The 19,003-nt window shown below is 40.5% G+C and overlaps 1 protein-coding gene across 2 annotated transcripts in view; it reads left to right on the top strand.

Moving 5' to 3' along the window:
• HDAC8 (histone deacetylase 8) overlaps positions 1–19,003 on the top strand; it is a 238,562-nt gene that overhangs the window by 69,630 nt on the left and 149,929 nt on the right. For both annotated transcript variants that reach the window (XM_036840554.1, XM_036840555.1), the window contains exons 5-7: positions 6,171–6,283; positions 10,068–10,145; positions 10,735–10,843. In XM_036840554.1, the coding sequence (XP_036696449.1) occupies positions 6,171–6,283; positions 10,068–10,145; positions 10,735–10,843 (300 nt within the window). The remainder of the gene's footprint in view (positions 1–6,170; positions 6,284–10,067; positions 10,146–10,734; positions 10,844–19,003) is intronic.

Raw genomic sequence — 19,003 nt, 5'->3', positions numbered from 1 at the left:
TTTTTCATTTCTAATTCTATTGATTTGAGTCTTCTCCCTTTTTTTCTTGATGAGGCTGGCTAATGGTTTATCAATTTTGTTTATCTTCTCAAAGAACCATCTTTTAGTTTTATTGATCTTTGCTATTGTTTCCTTCATTTCTTTTTCATTTATTTCTGATCTGATCTTTATGATTTCTTTCCTTCTGCTAACTTTGCGGTTTTTTTGTTCTTCTTTGTCTAATTGACTTAGGTGTAAGGTTAGGTTGTTTATTTGAGTTGTTTCTTGTTTCTTGAGGTAAGAGTGTATTGCTACAAACTTCCCTCTTAGAACTGCTTTTGCTGCATTCCATAGGTTTTGGGTCATCATGTTTTCACTGTCATTTTTTTCTAGGTATTTTTTAATATCCTTTTTCATTTCTTCACTGATCTCTTGGTTATTTAGTAATGTATGGTTTAGCCTCCCTGTGTTTGTATTTTTTACGGTTTTTTTCCTGTAATTGATATCTAGTCTCATAGCGTTGTGATCGGAATAGATACTTGATATGATTTCAATTTTCTTAAATTTACCAAGGCTTGATTTGTGACCCAAGATATGATCTATCCTGGAGAATGTTTCATGAGTACTTGAGAAGAATGTGTATTATGTTGTTTTTGGATGGAATGTCCTATAAATATCAGTTAAGTCCATCTTGTTTAATGTGTCACTTAATGCTTGTGTTTCCTTGTTTTTTTTCATTTTGGAAGATCTGTCCATTGGTTAAAGTGGGGTGTTAAAGTCCCCTACTATGATTTTGTTACCGCCGATTTCCCCTTTTATGGCTGTTAGCATTTGCCTTATGTATGAGGTGCTCCTATGTTGGGTGCAGAAATATTTATAGTTGTTATATCTTCTTTTTGGATTCATCCCTTGATCTTTATGTAGTGTCCTTCTCTGTCTCTTGTAATAGTCTTTAATTTAAAGTCTATCTTGTCTGATATGAGAATTGCTACTCCAGCTTTCTTTTGATTTCCATTTGCATGGAATATGTTTTTCCATCCCCTCACTTTCAGTCTGTATGTGTCCCTAGGTCTGTAATGTGTCTCCTGTAGACCGCATATATATGGGTCCTGTTTTTGTATCCATTCAGTCAGTCTGTGTCTTTTGGTTGGAGCATTTAATCCATTTATATTTAAGGTAATTATCGGTATGTATGCTGCTATTATCATTTTCTTAATTGTTTTGGGTTTGTTATTGTAGGTCTTTTCCTTCTTTTGTGTTTCCTGCCTAGAGAAGTTCCTTTAGCATTTGTTGTAAAGCTGGTTTGGTGGTGCTGAATTCTCTTAGCTTTTGCATGTCTGTAAAGGGTTTAATTTCTCCATCAAATCTGAATGAGATCCTTGCTGGGTAGAGTAATCTTGGTTGTAGGTTTCTCTCCTTCATCACTTTAAATATGTCCTGCCACTCCCTTCTGGCTTGGAGAGTTTCTGCTGAGAGATCCGCTGTTAACCTTATGGGGATTCACTTGTATGTCATATGTTGCTTTTCCCTTGCTGCTTTTAAAATTTTTTCTTTGTATTTAATTTTTGATAGTTTGATTAATATGTGTCTTGGTGTGTTTCTCCTTGGATTTAACCTGTATGGGACTCTCTGTGCTTCCAGGACTTGATTAACTATTTCCTTTCCCATATTAGGGAAGTTTTCAACTATAATTTCTTCAAATATTTTCTCAGTCCCTTTCTTTTTCTCTTCTTCTTCTGGGACCCCTATAATTCGAATGTTGGTGCGTTTAATGTTGTCCCAGAGGTCTCTGAGACTGTCCTCAGTTCTTTTCATTCTTTTTTCTTTATTCTGCTCTGCAGTAGTTATTTCCACTATTTTATCTTCCAGGTCACTTATCCGTTCTTCTGCCTCAGTTATTCTGCTATTGATCCCTTCTAGAGTATTTTTAATTTCATTTATTGTGTTGTTCATCATTGCTTGGTTCCTCTTTAGTTCTTCTACGTCCTTGTTAAATGTTTCTTGCATTTTGTCTATTCTATTTCCAAGATTTTGGATCATCTTTACTCTCATTATTCTGAATTCTTTTTCAGGTAGACTGCCTATTTCCTCTTCATTTGTTAGGTCTGGTGGGTTTTTACCTTGCTCCTTCATCTGCTGCATATTTCTCTGTCTTATTTTGTTTAACTTACTGTGTTTGTTGTCTCCTTTTCGCAGGCTGCAGGTTTGTAGTCCCCGTTGTTTTTGGTGTCTGCCCACAGTGGGTGAGGTTTGCTCAGTGGCTAGTGTAGATTTCCAGGTGGAGGCTACTGGTGCCTTTGTTCTGGTGGGTGGGGCTGGATCTTGTCTTTCTGTTGGGCAGGGACATGTCTGGTGGTGTGTTTTGGGGTGTCTGTGACCTTATTATGATTTTAGCCAGCCTCTCTGCTAATGGGTGTGGTTGTGTTCCTTTCTTGCTAGTTGTTTGGCGTGGGGCATCCAGCACTGTAGCTTGCTGGTCACTGAGTGGAGCTGGGTCTTAGCATTGAGATGGAGATCTCTGGGAGAGCTCTCACCAATTGATGTTACTTGGGGCCAGGAGGTCTCTGGTGGTCCAATGTCCTGAACTCGGCTCTCCCACCTCAGAGGCTCAGGCCTTGCACCAGGCCAGAGTACCAGGACCCTATCAGCCACATGGCTCAGAAGAAAAGGGAGAAAAAAAGAAAGAAAAAATAATAATGATAAATTTTTAAAATTATTTAAATAAAAATTATAATAATAATAAAAAAAGAAGAGAGCTTACAAACCAATAAAGAAATCCACCAGGGCCTTCCCTGGTGGTGCAGTGGTTGAGAATCTGCCTGCCAATGCAAGGGACACGGGTTGAAGCCCTGGTCTGGGAAGATCCCACGTGCCACGGAGCAACTAGGCCCGTGAGCCACAACTACTGAGCCTGCGCGTCTGGAGCCTGTGCTCTGCAACAAGAGAGGCCATGATAGTGAGAGGCCCGCGCACCACGATGAAGAGTGGCCCCCCGCTTGCTGCAACTAGAGAAAGCCCGCACAGAAACGAAGACCCAACACAGCCAAAAATAAATAAATAAATATTTTAAAAAAACGAAATCCACCAATAATAACAAGCGCTAAAAACGAAACTAAGATAAACAGAAAAATCAGAAACAAATCAGTCATAGACAGCAAACCCCAAGTCTACAGTTGCTCCCAAAGTCCACCGCCTCAATTTTGGGATGATTCGTTGTCAATTCAGGTATTCCACAGATGCACGGTAAATCAAGTTGATTGTGGGGATTTAATCCACTGCTCCTGAGGCTGCACAGAGAAATTTCCATTTCTCTTCTTTGTTCACACAGCTTCTGGGGTTCAGCTTTGGTTTTGGCCCCATCTCTGCATGTAGGCCGCCCTCAGGCATCTGTTCCCACCCAGATAGGATGGGGTTAACGCAGTGGTTGATTAGGGGGCTCTTGCTCATTCAGGCCGGGGGAGGGAAGGGTATAGTAGTTATAATTGGAATGCAGGGCGAGCCTGCAGTGGCAGAGGCCAGCATGATGTTGCAACTGCCTGAGGTGTGCCATGTGTTGTCCTGGGGTAGTTGTCCCTGGATCATGGGACAACTTATTGAATGGCGGGCTGCACAGGCTCGCGGGGCAGCAGGGGTGTTGTGCATAGTGACCTGTGCTTGCACACAGGATTCTTGGTGGCTGCAGCAGCAGCCTTAGCGTTTCATGCCCATCTCTGGGGTCTGAGCTGATAGCCGTGGCTCACACCCATCTCTGGAGCTCATTTAAGCAGTGCTCTGCCTTCTGTGGGCAGACCGGGAAAGAATCCCCTCTCCTCGCACACCCTGAAACAATGGTCTCTTGCCTCTTAGGCAGGTCCAGACTTTTTCCCCAGACTCCCTCCTGGCTAGCTGTGGCACACTAGCCCCCTTCAGGCTGTGTTCACGCAGCCAACCCCAGTCCTCTCCCTGGGATCTGAACTCGAAAGGCCGAGCCTCAGTTCCCAGTCCCCACCCGCCACGGCGGTGAGCAGACAAGCCTCTCAGGATGGTGAGTGCTGGTCAGAATCGATTCTCTGTGCAGGAATCTCTCCACTTTGCTCTCTGCACCCCTGTTGCTGCGCTGTCCTCCGTGGCTCTGAAGCTTCCCCCCCGCCACCCACCCCCTGTCTCCTCCAGTGAAGGGGCTCCCTAATGTGTGGAAACTTTTCCTCCTTCACAGCTCCCTCCCACTGTTGCAGGTCCCATCCCTATTCTTTTGTCTCTCTTTATTCTTTTGCCCTACCCAAGTACATGGGGAGTTTCTTGCCTTTTGGGAAGTCTGAGGTCTTCTGCCAGCATTCAGTAAGTGTTCTGTCAGAGTTGCTCCACATGTAGATGTATTTTTGATGTATTTGTGGGGAGGAATGTGATCTCCACATCTTACTCCTCCACCATCTTGAAGGTCCCCCCTGAAAATGGTTCTTTCTGGAATATGCCAGGGCAATGTGGTCTTTTGCAGTTAACTGTTTCTCAGAACACAAAAGGGTGAGTGGTTTCCTACCAATGCTGATTCCTAGAAGCATGGGGCTCAAAGTTCAATACTGGCAATGACATGACTCTGCTTTGTCAATTTTGTCTATGGAATTTCTCTGTATTCTCTTTTGTATGCCATACTATTTCTGCTTGCCTTTTTTGTTTGTTTTTTGCTTTTGTTTTTCTGTACTTATTACCTGGTTCCCTAACTTAATTGTAGGCTCTCTGAGGGAAGGAAGTATGTCTTATATTGATTTGTATTTCTCCTCTTCCCCAATGCCCTCCTCTTTTTGCCTAACAGTGTTCCATCCCAACTACCCAAAAGTTACTGACTTCAGTAGAAAGACATTATCTCTTTTTTGATGTGCTAAGATAGTAAGTAGATATATAAATTGTAATCTTTTCATAATTGGAAATAATCATCCAAGAACTTTTAAAGTTACATATTTAACTCTTGTTTACAGAGAATTCAGGGATGGTCAAAGCTTTTTCTCTAATTGGTTTCTTTCTGCTTACATACATAATGCCAACCTATTCTTTTGCTTAGATGATCGCTGAGTTCACCTTCATGAGCAAAGTCTGTGTCTACTGGTATTTTTACCAACTTCCTGCTGTCTGGTGTACCTGTCTCATTGACTCAGCCTGTGAACCAGGGCATTGTTCAGAATATGAAATATTATGGAAGAGATTTCATGAAGGAGTTTATGCATTTTGTAGGCAATAAAAAGACCTTACAATCTCATAGTAACAAAGATGCCATTTTAAATGATGCTCATGCCTAGAATTCTGTTTCAAATAAAATATCAGGGAGAACATAGGAAAAAATGGGCTGAATGTTCAAAGTGTCTGTGGAAGCAAAAGAAACTGAAGCATTTAGGATGAGGCCTTAAAAACAAATTGTAACACATGTTTGATGATAATGTTCTTTTACATCTACTCAACAAGGCTTAATGGAAGCGCAATAAAAGACTAGGTTAATGTTGACAAGAGTTTAAAGCGACACAGTATCACTGATAGCAAAAACGGTAAAGGACATCAGTGAAGTCAGTGAAGACAACTTTAGTGAAGGAGACAAAATAACTTCAGAAGAGGCTGCTTCAATCACCATTGTAATAATTACGCATACGGGAAGGCAACCACACTGCACTGCCCAGGAGGTCATGCATTTGTACATTCTACACTCAGCTTTTATGAGCAACAAGTGCCAAGACTTACTGAAAAAAAAAAATTTCTAGGTTATGTCATAGGGTCAGTACAGAGAAATCAAGTCGCCAACATTTTCTACATATGTCTGAACAAGATAGTTTTTAAAGCCCCTTCTAGATTCTAGCTTTCTTAAACTCCTATAAGTAGTCATCAGTGTTCATCATGATGACCCCAGGGTACTACAATTTTTAAAAATGATTTCTGAATCATTAGAGAAAGGTTCTGTTTTGTTCGATATAGTTATATTTTAAATCTTTGAAAATCAGGGATCCCGAATAGAAAATATTACCAATCAACCTGAATATTTACTTTACCAAAACACTTCATTCCCTGATCATTCTGGGCCGTTTACCATATAATGTTCTTAGGTAGATTTTTGTTTTTCTTAAAAGAAGGGGAAATTGTAAGGGAATAGATCTCAAGGGTTAGATCCTTGGCTATAAAGACTCCCTTGGATTGCTTGTGGCTGTTGGCTGTAGCGACTTGTTTTCTTGCAGAGATGAAGCATCTGGTTTTTGTTATCTCAATGATGCTGTCCTGGGAATATTACGATTACGACGGAAATTTGACCGTATTCTCTATGTGGATTTGGATCTGCACCACGGAGATGGTAAGCCCTTCACTTTCAAAGGTGCTTCGCTGCTAGGACTGCAGGTTTTTATCAGTAAAGCTGCTTCTAGGCAACTGGTAACAGGAGAAATGCCTCTTGCAATTGAAATTTTCCTAATCCAGAATCCTCAAGTAGGTAGAGATTCTTTTAACTGATGCAATGCCTCCTGTGCTGACCAAGCTGCTTTAAAATACCAGATTCTTGTAATTTCTCCTCCCCTCTCCTCCAGTAGCAAAGCTCTCCAGTAGAGAACTTTAAGAAGTGGAAATCAGGGTAAGATTTCCTAGTGTTTACTCCAGTGCTTAGTAACCTCCCTCAGGCAACTTCCATAGGTTCTAAATGAAATCTGCAGTCAGAGCTGAGAGTCCTGATGCTTCTCTTAAAATAGAAGAGGTGCATGGTGGACTAACATTCTGAATTTTTCACCAATAGGGATACCAACTCATGCAGTGATCAGAATCTGTGCTACTTGCTTTTTATTGCTAAAATATTTAGTCCTGCACAAACTCAGGGCACCTTCTCTAACTTTTAATAGCAGCAGACTCTTAACAATTTGCCTTAACCCCATTAATCCTCTCTTAGAAGACTTCACTAAAAGGATGTATTCAGCCCTCCTGTGTACTTTTCATCTAGAATGTAGAGCTACAGTGACAGTTACCCTCATTCTGTTTCTTTACTATAGCCTGTGTATGACACATATTTCCATCGATCTAGGACACTTATCCAGTCAAATTAGTTAAGGATATTCCCTCCCTGCCCCCACATCAGTGATTCCTGCTTCCCTGTTTCCAGGGATCTTTTGAGACAAACTAGCAAAACCAAGGCATAAGAGATGAAAAGAATAGTATGTGATGGAAGCTAGGGTCAGCTCTGCTGCCAAAACAGAAAAAGGAAGAAATTGTGGGAGAGACCTCCCAGGGAGTTCAGCTAGATGGAAGCTTCCATGGAATGGTGACAGAAAATTAAAGGTAACGGAGAGAAGAGAGAAGGGTTAAAACAACCAACACACTACTTTGAGAACCATGTCCAATGAATATCTGAATACTCAGCCAATGCAAAATCCAGCCTTGCTCAAAACCCTTCAGAGGCTCTTATTGCCTATAACAAGGGTAACATTTGGCCGGTGGCTAGTTTTGTATGACCAGAGAGCTAAGAATGGTTTTTTACATTTTACAAGGTTGTAAAGCAGAAAAAAATGCAATAAAGACCATGTAGTTTTCAAAGCCTAAAATATTTACTATGTAGCCACTTGGTTTGCTAAACCTCGGCCTATAGCAATGGTTCTCAAACTTGAGTTTTGATCAGGATGACCTGGCGGCGGGGAGAGCTTGTTTTAAAATGCAGATTCCTGGGCCACATCCACCAGATAGTCAGATTTAGTAGGTCTGGTATGGAACCTGGAAATCTCCATATTAATATCACCCCAGTTGTTCCACAGGCTACACTTTGAAAAACAGTGGTCTTCAAGGTAAAGTCCACATTATTTGCCCTGTCTTTCAAGGCCTGCCTCAAAGAGGCCTCACCTCCTCTCTCCAGCCTTGTCTTTCACTACTTGCTGTCCAGGCTACTCTATTCAATGATGCCCAGACACGTCTCACTGTTCCCTCCTCCCTGACTTTGTGGTACTTTTTCCTAACTTAGTTTTGTATTCTTTTCCCCTTTTGCATCTTCAGGTTCTACCCAAGAGCTCAAGTCGGTAGCAGATCTGTCCCGACCACTCCAGCCCAAGTGGCCTCTCCCCCTGTTCACTGTATTGTCCTGTATTGTTTCTATCACTGATTTGATTTTTAATTATATATTGTCTTATATTGTGAGCGAATTCTTTAATGTGTTTATGGCTTCTCCTCCCATAGAAACTTTCAGTTCCTCCAGAGCAGAGTTCAAGTTATTTACTTCTTTCTGTCCTATGCAGTGGCAGGAACAAACAGACCTATGCCTATAGTAGTGGTTCAGTAAAATATTTGTTGAATGAATGAGTGATTATGAAATTCAAACTCTTAGTATCAGAGTTCAAGAATAGAATCAAGTCTATTAAACCATGTAAGAATGAAATAAGACTGTCACCTGAAACCATTCTTTCCATTTGCAATGTTATTTCTACACCATTTAGAGTTTCCTGTTTTAGCCAGCTTTTATGGTGTGTTTCATTTCAGTTTATTTCCCCTCTTCAGCACCTCCCTTACAGTGACCCCTGCCCCACCTCCAAACTCTTACACATTTGGTTTATTTTAAATCTCCCATGATTCCATAACTAGCATCCTGCGGTGGCCTCAGCAGCACCCCTACCCCATCTTCACCTTCTTTCAGCTACCTAACCACTCTTCACTTTCACACCGAGCCCCATACCCTCCTCTCTGTCTATGTCCTTTCTTAAAGTATGATTTTCTAACAACACCTAATGGCGTTTCCCATGAGAAGTGATACAAATGGCTACTAAACATATGAAAAGGTGCTCAACACCGTAAGACTCAGAGAAATGCAAATTAGAACAAGACGGTTCTTTCTGCCTAAGATTAAAAAGAATAATGATACCCAGTGTCAGTCATGATGTCAGAAAACGGGAACTCTTACACACCATTGAGAGAAGTGTAAATTGGTACCACCTTTCTGGATGGATAAATAATCAGGATTTTCATGAATTATCCTTGTTTATACTGCCGTTTCTAAGTTAAAATGCTATTTTAATTTATTTTCTTTTGTTTTATTTTGTTTACTTAATGCCTTGTGCCTGGAGCCTTTAACTGGTTTTAACTGCCTCCCCAGGGCAAAACATAAGGCTTGGGAAATTCAAACATACCTGTGATATACAAATAGAGTCAATATTTTTTTAAGGTCTCTGTTGGCCTCTAATGAAGACTAAAAGCATTAAGTAAACAGAGACAATTTCTTTATTCGAAGTATCAAAGAGGGTAATACATGAATTTGCTAAGAGTTCTTCCATTTTACAAATGGATTATCTGAATACAGTATGACAATTATGTGGTTCTGGGAGGAAAAGTGTAGAGGTGGGCAGCGTGTTTATCTGAATAAGTAGTGGCTTGTTAGAGACATCTTCTATCTCCCAGGCCTCTCTTCATTTTCTGACTGTTAAAATGGAAAGGAGACTCCTTTCTAGAAGTTTTTCCTCCTGTCTTTCTCCAGGCTTTAAAAAGCTGTCATTCAAGCTGCTGTTAAGGACTACTTTTAGCCAGAAACATGTACTATAAGTTACTTAGTACACACGGAACTTTGGGTGAACTGCATTTATAACCAAATCTGTATTATAGAGAGGCATTTTATAATTACGTTTTCACTATGCAATGCCTAATGTTCGTATTGGTCATGTTTTTCAAAGGGTTGCCACATTGTACTTCTTTGAAAAAAATCCCAAGAATTTAACTTAGAACCACTGAAACAAAACATAAAACTTCCAAGATGGTTCCAGTTTCCTTTATGCAGCTCTGTTGACAATGCCTCAATTATGAGCTCCAGCCCTTCCCCACCTTTTAGAACAGGTTGTCAAAGAGAGCCTGTGCATCCCCATTGCTTGGAAATGTCCAGCTTTAATTTGAGTGAATTTGAAAAGGAACCCCAAACTTCGCTTGAGGCCAGAGTTCCACCTCATCTTGTAATGACAGAGATCCAAGACCAGAGTTTTGTTACTTTTATTCCTCAGCTTGCTAGCTTTATTACTGCTACCTTCTCCTCTCTCTTCCTTCCCACAGCTGCTTTCTAGAGTTTCAGTTGTTGAAAACAGAGAGTTGCATATATGAAGTGATTCTTCTGCCATTTCTTTCTCTGGTAGGTGTAGAAGATGCCTTCAGTTTCACCTCCAAAGTCATGACGGTGTCCCTGCACAAATTCTCCCCAGGATTTTTCCCAGGCAAGTGATCTGTGTGCTCAGTATTACATTTGAGGAATAAATACTGCAGTTCTATACATTTCTTATATCTTGTATTTCGATAGCTGCATGCTGTGAATGCCGTATTGGTGCTACTCCATGCAAAACATTTAACACAGGTCATTTCAGGTGACAGCAATAAAAGGAATGTAATGCTGCTGCTTTTTCCAGATGATTTTCATGGACTGTCAATAGACAGCTCACTTACACTTACTGTACTATCAGGTAGCCTGTGTAACCTTCAACATCCTGATAAGTGTGATGATATATTAGTATTATGTCAATCTAAGATGTATGAAAAATCTAGTGAAGAAGTTAATCTCTATTTTTTTGTTCATTTGATCCAGCAAGATGGAGACTAAGGTTTTCCCATTTTCTTAGTTTTCCTACTTCCCCAACACTGTTTACAACAGTTATTATTTTTTTAATTTCATTCCCTTAGAAACCATCATTCGTTCAAGATTGTTCTGCTAATTGACCTTTTGATTTTCTGAATTCCTATCAGAGAAGCCTTTAAGTTTTCTAATTCTCATGTTCTTAAAACTGTTCTCCATGTTCCTCTCTTTGACAGGAACAGGTGATGTGTCTGATGTCGGCCTAGGGAAGGGACGGTACTACAGTGTAAATGTGCCCATTCAGGATGGCATACAGGATGAGAAGTATTACCACATCTGCGAAAGGTATAGCTGCAGTGCTGAGCCAGTAACAAGTGCATTACTTTTCTGTAGGATGCAATGGCCCGCAATCCCACAGAATTCTTGTTTTCAAAGAACCATTTGAAAAAAAATTAAAAAGCTACTATATACTCATGTAGCTTTTGTACACTGCTCACTATGCTTATTTGATCAGGTAACCATCCCCTGTCTGGGAGAGCAGAGTGTTTGGACCAGAGCCACACTCTCAGTTTGATCTTACCTGCCACTCTATATGAATAAGGCCTTCCCAAGAGCAGAGCTTCTCGGCTGTCCTGGGGAATCCCTTGTCTACTAGTTTCTTAGCTAAAACCTGCATATAATATGATTTCATTAGCCTGGGAGGGTCAGTTTCGGTTTTCCGTCATGGAGATGTGCTTCCATCCACTGGTGTGAATATTAGAGAGTTCTTTATTACGAGTTCTTGAGTTCTATCCGTTGTATTAAAATTGGAGTCAGAAATCTGTTCTTTTTGCGCTATGGTTAAGGATTAAATTACAGCCACTTGTAGGCAGACAGTTTGGTGCCACTGTGTAGATCAGAACATTGGGGCTGAAAAGCCCTACGGAATGGGGAAGAGGGTGGCTAAACTCATATTCGTGAAAATTGAGATTGGTCAGGTACAAATTCACTGCTGACATTGGCAGTAGAGAAAGTGAGTCTGACTAGAAGTCAGCAAGTCAACATTACTTAAGGTTGAGGGGATTGAGGTGCTTTTGATCCCTCTCCCACTCGGCTCAGATTTCTCCCAACCTTCTGGTGGAAACAGGGACTTCCCAAAGGAGCCTGCACTGGCCGTCATCACTGGCAGTTGTATAAACAAAGTAGAAGTATTAAAAAACAAAAACTTTATGCTTCAAAGGTGCCTCTTAGCTCAAGAGTTTTGGCAAGCTGGGTCATCAGCAGCAACCCTAGCCTCTTCATATTTTGATCATGTCCCCTGGCTACCTCTGCATTGTCAGGCTGAAAAGGCCTCTTTTTCTTTCTTTTTTTTTTTTTTTGAGCCTGCCATTGATGGTTTTAATTGCCCTTCTTTGTTCCTCTTGGGCTCTGTTCTGTCCTTCTTGATATGTTCAGATCAGAACTGCTTACGTAACTTTACCAAAAATGTCCTGTAGTTCTATGTAAAAGGAGAATTATTTTGTTTTTCTTTTAATCCCCTTATTGACAGTGCCCAACATTTTGTTGCCTTTTTTTTTTTTTTTTTTGCCATATCAGGAAACTAGGTTGTTCTCTTCAGTGCTCTGTCCACGGGGTTTCCTAGAGCTTTTTCCTGGGCCTTAATTGAAAGGTCAGCACTCGTCATCCTGCAAGTGTAGTTTGTAATCTCTGGCCTTCCCTAAATGGATTACCTTACATGTGCCCCTATTGAAGCTCATCTGCCAGTCATAAAACCTCCTGAGGTCTTCCTTTCTCCCCATCACCTTGGCATTTCACTGTCCGGAAAAGCTGAGTATCATCTGCAGACTTGAGGATTTCCCAGTGCCCACCCCCAAGCCAGTCTACTATTTACCCTTCTTCAATCAGAAAAATGTCTGTTTCTCCCCTAAATTTCCTTTCTCTCTCTAAACCAGTTCCTACTACATGATTTTTAAAAATTGTAACCCCATAGAATTTCATGTTTAAAAACAGCCTTGGTATCAAACTTAATTAAACATTTTAAAAGTGAGTTTAGCCCCGAGGAAAAGCTCCGTGGAGGATCACACATGATTTCCCTTTACAGAAACCATGTTGCCACCTCCACCCCAGTGTTCAGATAGCCAGCGTTTATTAAAGATTCTTCTAGCTTGCCTACCAGAGTACCAGACACTCGTCAGTTTATAGTTCCCAGGACCCGTTTTACCTGTGGAGCCGCACCGGCAAACCTCACAGTGATCACCCAGAATAACAGGCTCCAGGTTTTGATTAGAGGGACAATCATTTTTCCCTTTGACTTCTTTCAGAGGGACAATCATTTTTCCCTATGACTTCTTTCAGAAGTCATGTGGTCAGGGTGTTACATGAAGACAGCTCTGATTCCAAGTGTGCCAAGAAGGCTTCCTGACCCAAACATCTCTCCCATCTGTTGGACTAATATCTGAAATTCCTTTAACAGGAAACATACTTTTATTCTACAATTAGAAATAGGCCTTAAAATGGAACCTCTCCTCCTTACCCTAACTCTTCCATGGATGTACGGTTCCACAGACCTTTTCTTGACAGCAGATTTTGAAAGGGTTAAAGCGTGAGCACCCTGAGCATTCAGAGGAGCAGTAGTGGGAAAGGGGCACAAACAACAAAACAATCTTTGCCACCTAAATAGTTTTGCAGAGGGTCAGCCCTAGTAACTGTATCGCTTAGTCCCAGTCATTATGTTTTTGACTATTTCTAGTTTGTTGCTTGGAACCAGAATGTCTTGTTCATTTACCATTATGACATCTGGCTCATCTGCCTACCTCAAAAGACAGAGTAGACAGAAATAGCTCACTCTTGTAAAAAGGTCATTCAGTTCATCTGCAATCTCTTTTTCATCCTTTTTGTTCCATGAGCCCACTGGTTTTCTGGCTCACTTCTTACGTGTGATAAATAAAGGACCTCTTATTGCTGGTTCACTTACAAGATGCTCTAATTTTCGTTTGCCACTAGTTTGCTCCTGAACTACATCTCCCTGTGGGATTCAGGAGCCCTTTTTCTTTCCCTTCCTTCCTTCTTTCCTTCCTTTTTTTTCTTTATGTCTTTTTCCTCTGCTGTAGCCTTTTTTGACTTTGCCAGCTAGGCAGGAACGTAATGGCTTCATCTTAAGGTTGAATATACTCTCTTTATTTAAAAAAAAACATCTTAGAGTTTCCTTTTTAATAGACTGGATATGGAATCTTTACCTGAAGGTTTTCAGCACCAAAAGTTCCATTTTATGAAAAAGACAATTTCACAGTGAGAGCTCCCTAGGTCATTCCATGCTAATTTAGAAGGGCAAGGGTCACAATTCCCAAAAGCTTCCCATAATTTATATACAGGCAAAGTTCGATGGGAGAGGAAAGCTGTTTTGCCAAAAGGACTGTTTGCTGATTCCCAGGCTCTGTCATCTGAAAGAGAAAATACTGCTCTGCCTTTGTCTAACCTGTTTGCTCTCTAATTGTATTTGAATGCAATATGAGATAATCTTAATAATGTTTAAGCTACTACCCAAAAGGCTGTGTTGATGACTTTGGGAACATTTATAGTTAAGGAGTCTAGGAGAAAAGGACAAATAACCAGTACTTCTTGCGGTTGGTTCAAGAGAGGTACCTCTCTGAACCCTTACATCTTGCAGGATGACCAAACTACTTGCCCACTGTGAACTGTCATGACATATGCGTAACTTGAAGAAGAATTTCAGAGTTGTGTCCAAACTTCTTAGTTTGTATCCTACCTATCATTTTACAGCCCTAACAGCCAGAAAGCATTCTTTACTAAATGTCCAGTTATTGGGATATATCTCATAGGAAAGCTATATATATGGTACTTATGGTGTGTATGGATACAGAGCATACTAAAGTTGACACAATATTTTGGGGGAAAAACCTCACATTTTGTTAAGAATATTCAGCTATTCAACTTTGTAAAATAATTAAGTACAGACACTGCATAAATATTTCACCAAAAGGAAAACACATTGTTAAACAGACTTCTCAATGAATAGGACTTATGAAAGGCCCTATTAAGCAGGGCTTCTCAATCAATAGTAGTCTTTATATCCACATATGCAAAACTTTGCTAGTAAGAGCTATCAGTCCAACCAAAGAAATAATCTTATTCTAGTGAACTAGGGTTCACAGTAGTAGTTATTAAAATAAGGATCTTCCTGTATTTGGCCTGTTTACCTTGAGTCCTATGGCTCATATTCTGTAACTCAAAATTAAAAGAAACCATTTTTTGCCATCAAAGACCATTGACCTAAAGAAAACTTCAGGGACTCTGGAAGTTAAAAGAAGCAACAACAACAACAAAAAATATTTTTGCCTCCTTTCTTTTATGAGAGAAATATTATACTTTTCTATTTTAAATAATTTTGTATAGCTCTTCAACTGTTTTTTTCAAATGTTAATTCTACAGTGCTTGGGATAACCAGGATAGCCTACTCAGAAAGAACTTGTTCTCTAGGACAACAGCAAGCTCATTAAAGGAATAGCTCATTTAAACCCAAGCTTTTATTCCTGTGGGGAATTCCTTCTTCCATCTATACTGAGCTCTGCTGCTATTCAATGAGGAAGAGAAAAAAAACCATATAGTGTCTCTGTGGTTTATATTTATTGTGTGAGAATTTTCCTTAGAGCCTGACATGGCCCCTGAAATACAAGTCAGTAGTGTTTTAAGCACAGGATTCATTCCTTATGGGTCTGGGGCCAAAATTCACCTCTCTGAAGCCACTCTGACCTTCCTACAAAAGAATCGAGTGCCTCAAGTCACCTTATAGGATTTTTAAAACATTAATTAACAAGAATAAAGGGGGAGCTACCAATACAACAACATGGGGGGTTTGTTTATATTTTAGTATAATGACACTATTTTATTCATTCATTCGACAAATATTTATTGAGTGTCTGCTTCATGCCCGCCCTGTACGTAGGTACTGGTGGTGGTAAACAAAACAGATGAGGCTCCCACACCCTGGAGCTTAGCTCCTAGGGAGGACTTGCCTGTGCCAGGAATTGTACTAATCATTTATTTGATTTTTTCCATTTGATACTTATAGCAATATACAATCTAAAGTACCTGCAAAGGTAGGTATTCTTATTCCCATCTTATAAATGAGAAAACTGGAGCTTAGAAAGGTTGATTTGCTTAAGGTCACACAACTAGCATTAACCATCGGCTACATTGTCCCCAAAGTATCACATGGAAGTATGAAATGTTTTCACAAGGAAAAAATACCACCCCCCAAGACTTCTTGGAAATTTTTATCTCCGGGGATTGCAGAAAAGTCCTAAAAAAAAGAAACCATTTAAGATTATGCAAATGAACCACAAGATCTGTAGTATACACAATCCATTGTGCTTATGTTTGTGAAAGTACAACTTAGATTTTTGCCAATTAAAAAAAAACCCTCTTAATCCTAAGGATTTAATTTGTAATTTTATGCATCAAAAACAAGAATAAATATTGTGAGATTTTACTTCTTAGGTTTTAAATTTCTGATTAAAGTTTGGAAACATGGAGATTCTGTAAATCTGCTTTTTCCTTTATTTTCAACGGAGAAAATCCTGACTTCCTTCTTTAGAAAGTGAATAGTGTCACATGTCATTATATAGAGGTCTCCTCACACAATTCTTTTCATGTGTTTTTTGGGGGACTAGTATTGCCAAAGACTTTTAACATTATGCATTTTTGCAACTGTAGGCATAATTTATATCATCTCTTGGTCCTAGCAGAAGGCCATATCTACATATAGGGTAGAGATTCTCCATCCATGCTATAATTTGTTCATCCAATACCAATGGAATAAAATGAGAACCAAGGGACATCACTAAAGGATATTTAAGTGAAATGTTTTCTTTCCCTATTGACTTTTTTTTTTTTTTTTTTGTCTGTGTTGGGTCTGTTTCTGTGCGAGGGCTTTCTCTAGTTGCAGCGAGCGGGGGCCACTCTTCATCGCGGTGCGCGGGCCTGTCACTATCGCGGCCTCTCTTGTTGCGGAGCACAGGCTCCAGACGCACAGGCTCAGTAGTTGTGGCTCACAGGCCCAGTTGCTCCGCGGCATGTGGGATCCTCCCGGACCAGGGCTCGAACTCGTGTGCCCTGCACTGGCAGGCAGACTCTCAACCACTGCGCCACCAGGGAAGCCCCTTCCCTATTGACTTTTAATGTTATATTTAAAGAAGAGATGTTTTAATGATGATAGGTTTTTCTTTCATTATAATGATGTCATCTTGAATTTATCTTCCACTTGGGACTCCAGATTCCTTATCATTCAGTTTTAGAAGCAGGTAGATAGATCCTCAGTGAAAGAGAACCCAACAATTATAGCCTACTCCTTTGAGCTTGGTGATGTGGCAAAAGCTATAAGAACACATAATCATACATAAATATTTTAAGCAATACAAAATTTTTCAAAATTCTCTTTCATCTGATGAGAAGGGAAGAACTCTCTAGAAATTTGCATTTGAGAACAAAAAATTATATAGCCTTACTTCCATCTTCATCCCCACTTTCATTACACTCTGAGAGCTGGTGAAAATTCTTTACAAAATTACCTCTCTTCAGTCGGATCACACCTATACCACCTTGATCATTACTAGGTCACTATGGCCCAGTGATAAAGGTCATGGAAGCTGCTACTTCCTTGTTTGAGCCTGGAACGTTGAACTCAGCCCTCCAAAAGTAAGATATTTGTAGTCAATGCTTTTGTTCTGTTTGATAAACTTCTATTCTGCCTCTGTGTGGTATGGCAGATGCAAATTGCCTGTTGTTTCTGGAAAATGGATGACTCAGACACTAATTAAATTCACTGTTAACATTAGGCACAGGTGGAAATGAGACCAAAGCGGGCCATTCATTTAATGTTCCTAATTTGATGTGTCTTTTAAAATATAATATTAAATTCAAAAGACATTAAGTGCCTAAGAGTATAGGATAATTTGGAGGGGGGGGCTACTGTGCTTAATTATCTGTGTTGTCCTGAACCCTCCATCAGTGAGCCCGCCTTGTCCCCCGTACTTGGTTAGGGTGGCAGTGGAGAACTGTTTTTTTTCCCTCACCTGATCCTTTGAGCTTTATATCCAGGTGGTTAGAAAGACAGTTCTTTTTTTTTTTTTTTTAACATCTTTATTGGAGTATAATTGCTTTACAATGGTGTGTTAGTTTCTGCTTTATAACAAAGTGAATCAGCTATACGTATACATATATCCCCATATCTCTTCCCTCTTGTGTCTCCCTCCCTCCCATCCTCCCTATCCCACCCCTCTAGGTGGTCACAAAGCACTGAGCTGATCTCCCTGTGCTATGCAGCTGAGAAGGACAGTTCTTATATCCTTCTTCCTCGCTCGACCAGTGGCTTTCATGACCAGTTCCTAAACTCCTGCACCAAGTAGCCCTGACACCATGACAGCCCCTACCCCTAACAGTCTTCCTAGGCGATTTATTTTTTTTTCATGTAAGTCCAGGAGGACCATCTCCTGGAATTCGGTGGGTTTGTTCTGTCACTATGATGTGTACCTTCTCTGCCCTCTTCTTAGCACTGAATGATCCCTGCCCCCTGGAGAAAGTGACCTGATTCTTCTTCCACAGCAGTAATAGGTTCTGAGGCTAGAACATGCTCTGAAACTACCCAGAGGCAGGAAGACCTGGCTCATAAATGGAAAACTTGAGAATTACACCCTCTAACGTAGGGCTGCCCTGAAAAGAATCCTAAATTTGAATATGTCTGTGCTTGGTGGGACATTCTAACATCAAAATTCATATTACTCCTCTTAGCTGCTCTCCACCATGTACCCCCTCCCCCATCCTAATTCTCTCCCCTCTAGTGTTCTTTCATCACTGCTCTGTCCCCTCGCTCTAGCCTAAAAATACTGCCCTTTACGCTCCGCTCTCACATGTTACAGCTCTGAATGACTGTGCCTGACACTGTCATTCACCCGTCAGCTGCCGGCACTGATGAGCTGCCTGCTTTGTTGTATCCTGTTGACATGGGCTGTACAGAGATTTAGTTAAATCTGATGTCCCCCACCTGACAAAAAGGCCCAATGCTAAGTTTGGCTGGGCTTTGCTCTCCATGCGTTGTTACCCACTGCACCATCAGGAAAGAGCCATACCCATTGGTACTTAAAGTGGGACCAAAGAAAAGACACCTCAAAGAAAGCCATATCAAATAACCAGCTAACAAGTTAAAAAGCGAAAGGGTATGTGCATTTGCCTAGAGACCGTGCAAGTGCTGCTGAGGAGTGAGCTGGATGCAAAGGGGTTTGTATATGCTCGCCCTGGGCAGGAGAATCCTGCAGAGGAAGGTGAGGGATGCTGGGGTTGGGGCAGGGTGGTAGGGGGACCACCTTAAATATATTAGGGATGAAAGTCGAAAAACATCTATCCTATTTAATTATAGGCAAGCCTCACTAACTCAGCCTAATAAGAGGAAAGCCAGTCTGAATTATGGAATATTTTAAAATACATTTTTATTATTTTCAAGCACTGGACACG

The sequence above is a fragment of the Balaenoptera musculus genome, chromosome X (assembly GCF_009873245.2).
Source record: "Balaenoptera musculus isolate JJ_BM4_2016_0621 chromosome X, mBalMus1.pri.v3, whole genome shotgun sequence".
NCBI classification, from domain to species: Eukaryota; Metazoa; Chordata; class Mammalia; order Artiodactyla; family Balaenopteridae; genus Balaenoptera; species Balaenoptera musculus.
Note: the sequence above shows the minus strand (reverse complement) of the source record. Positions and strands in the feature narration are given on the sequence as shown.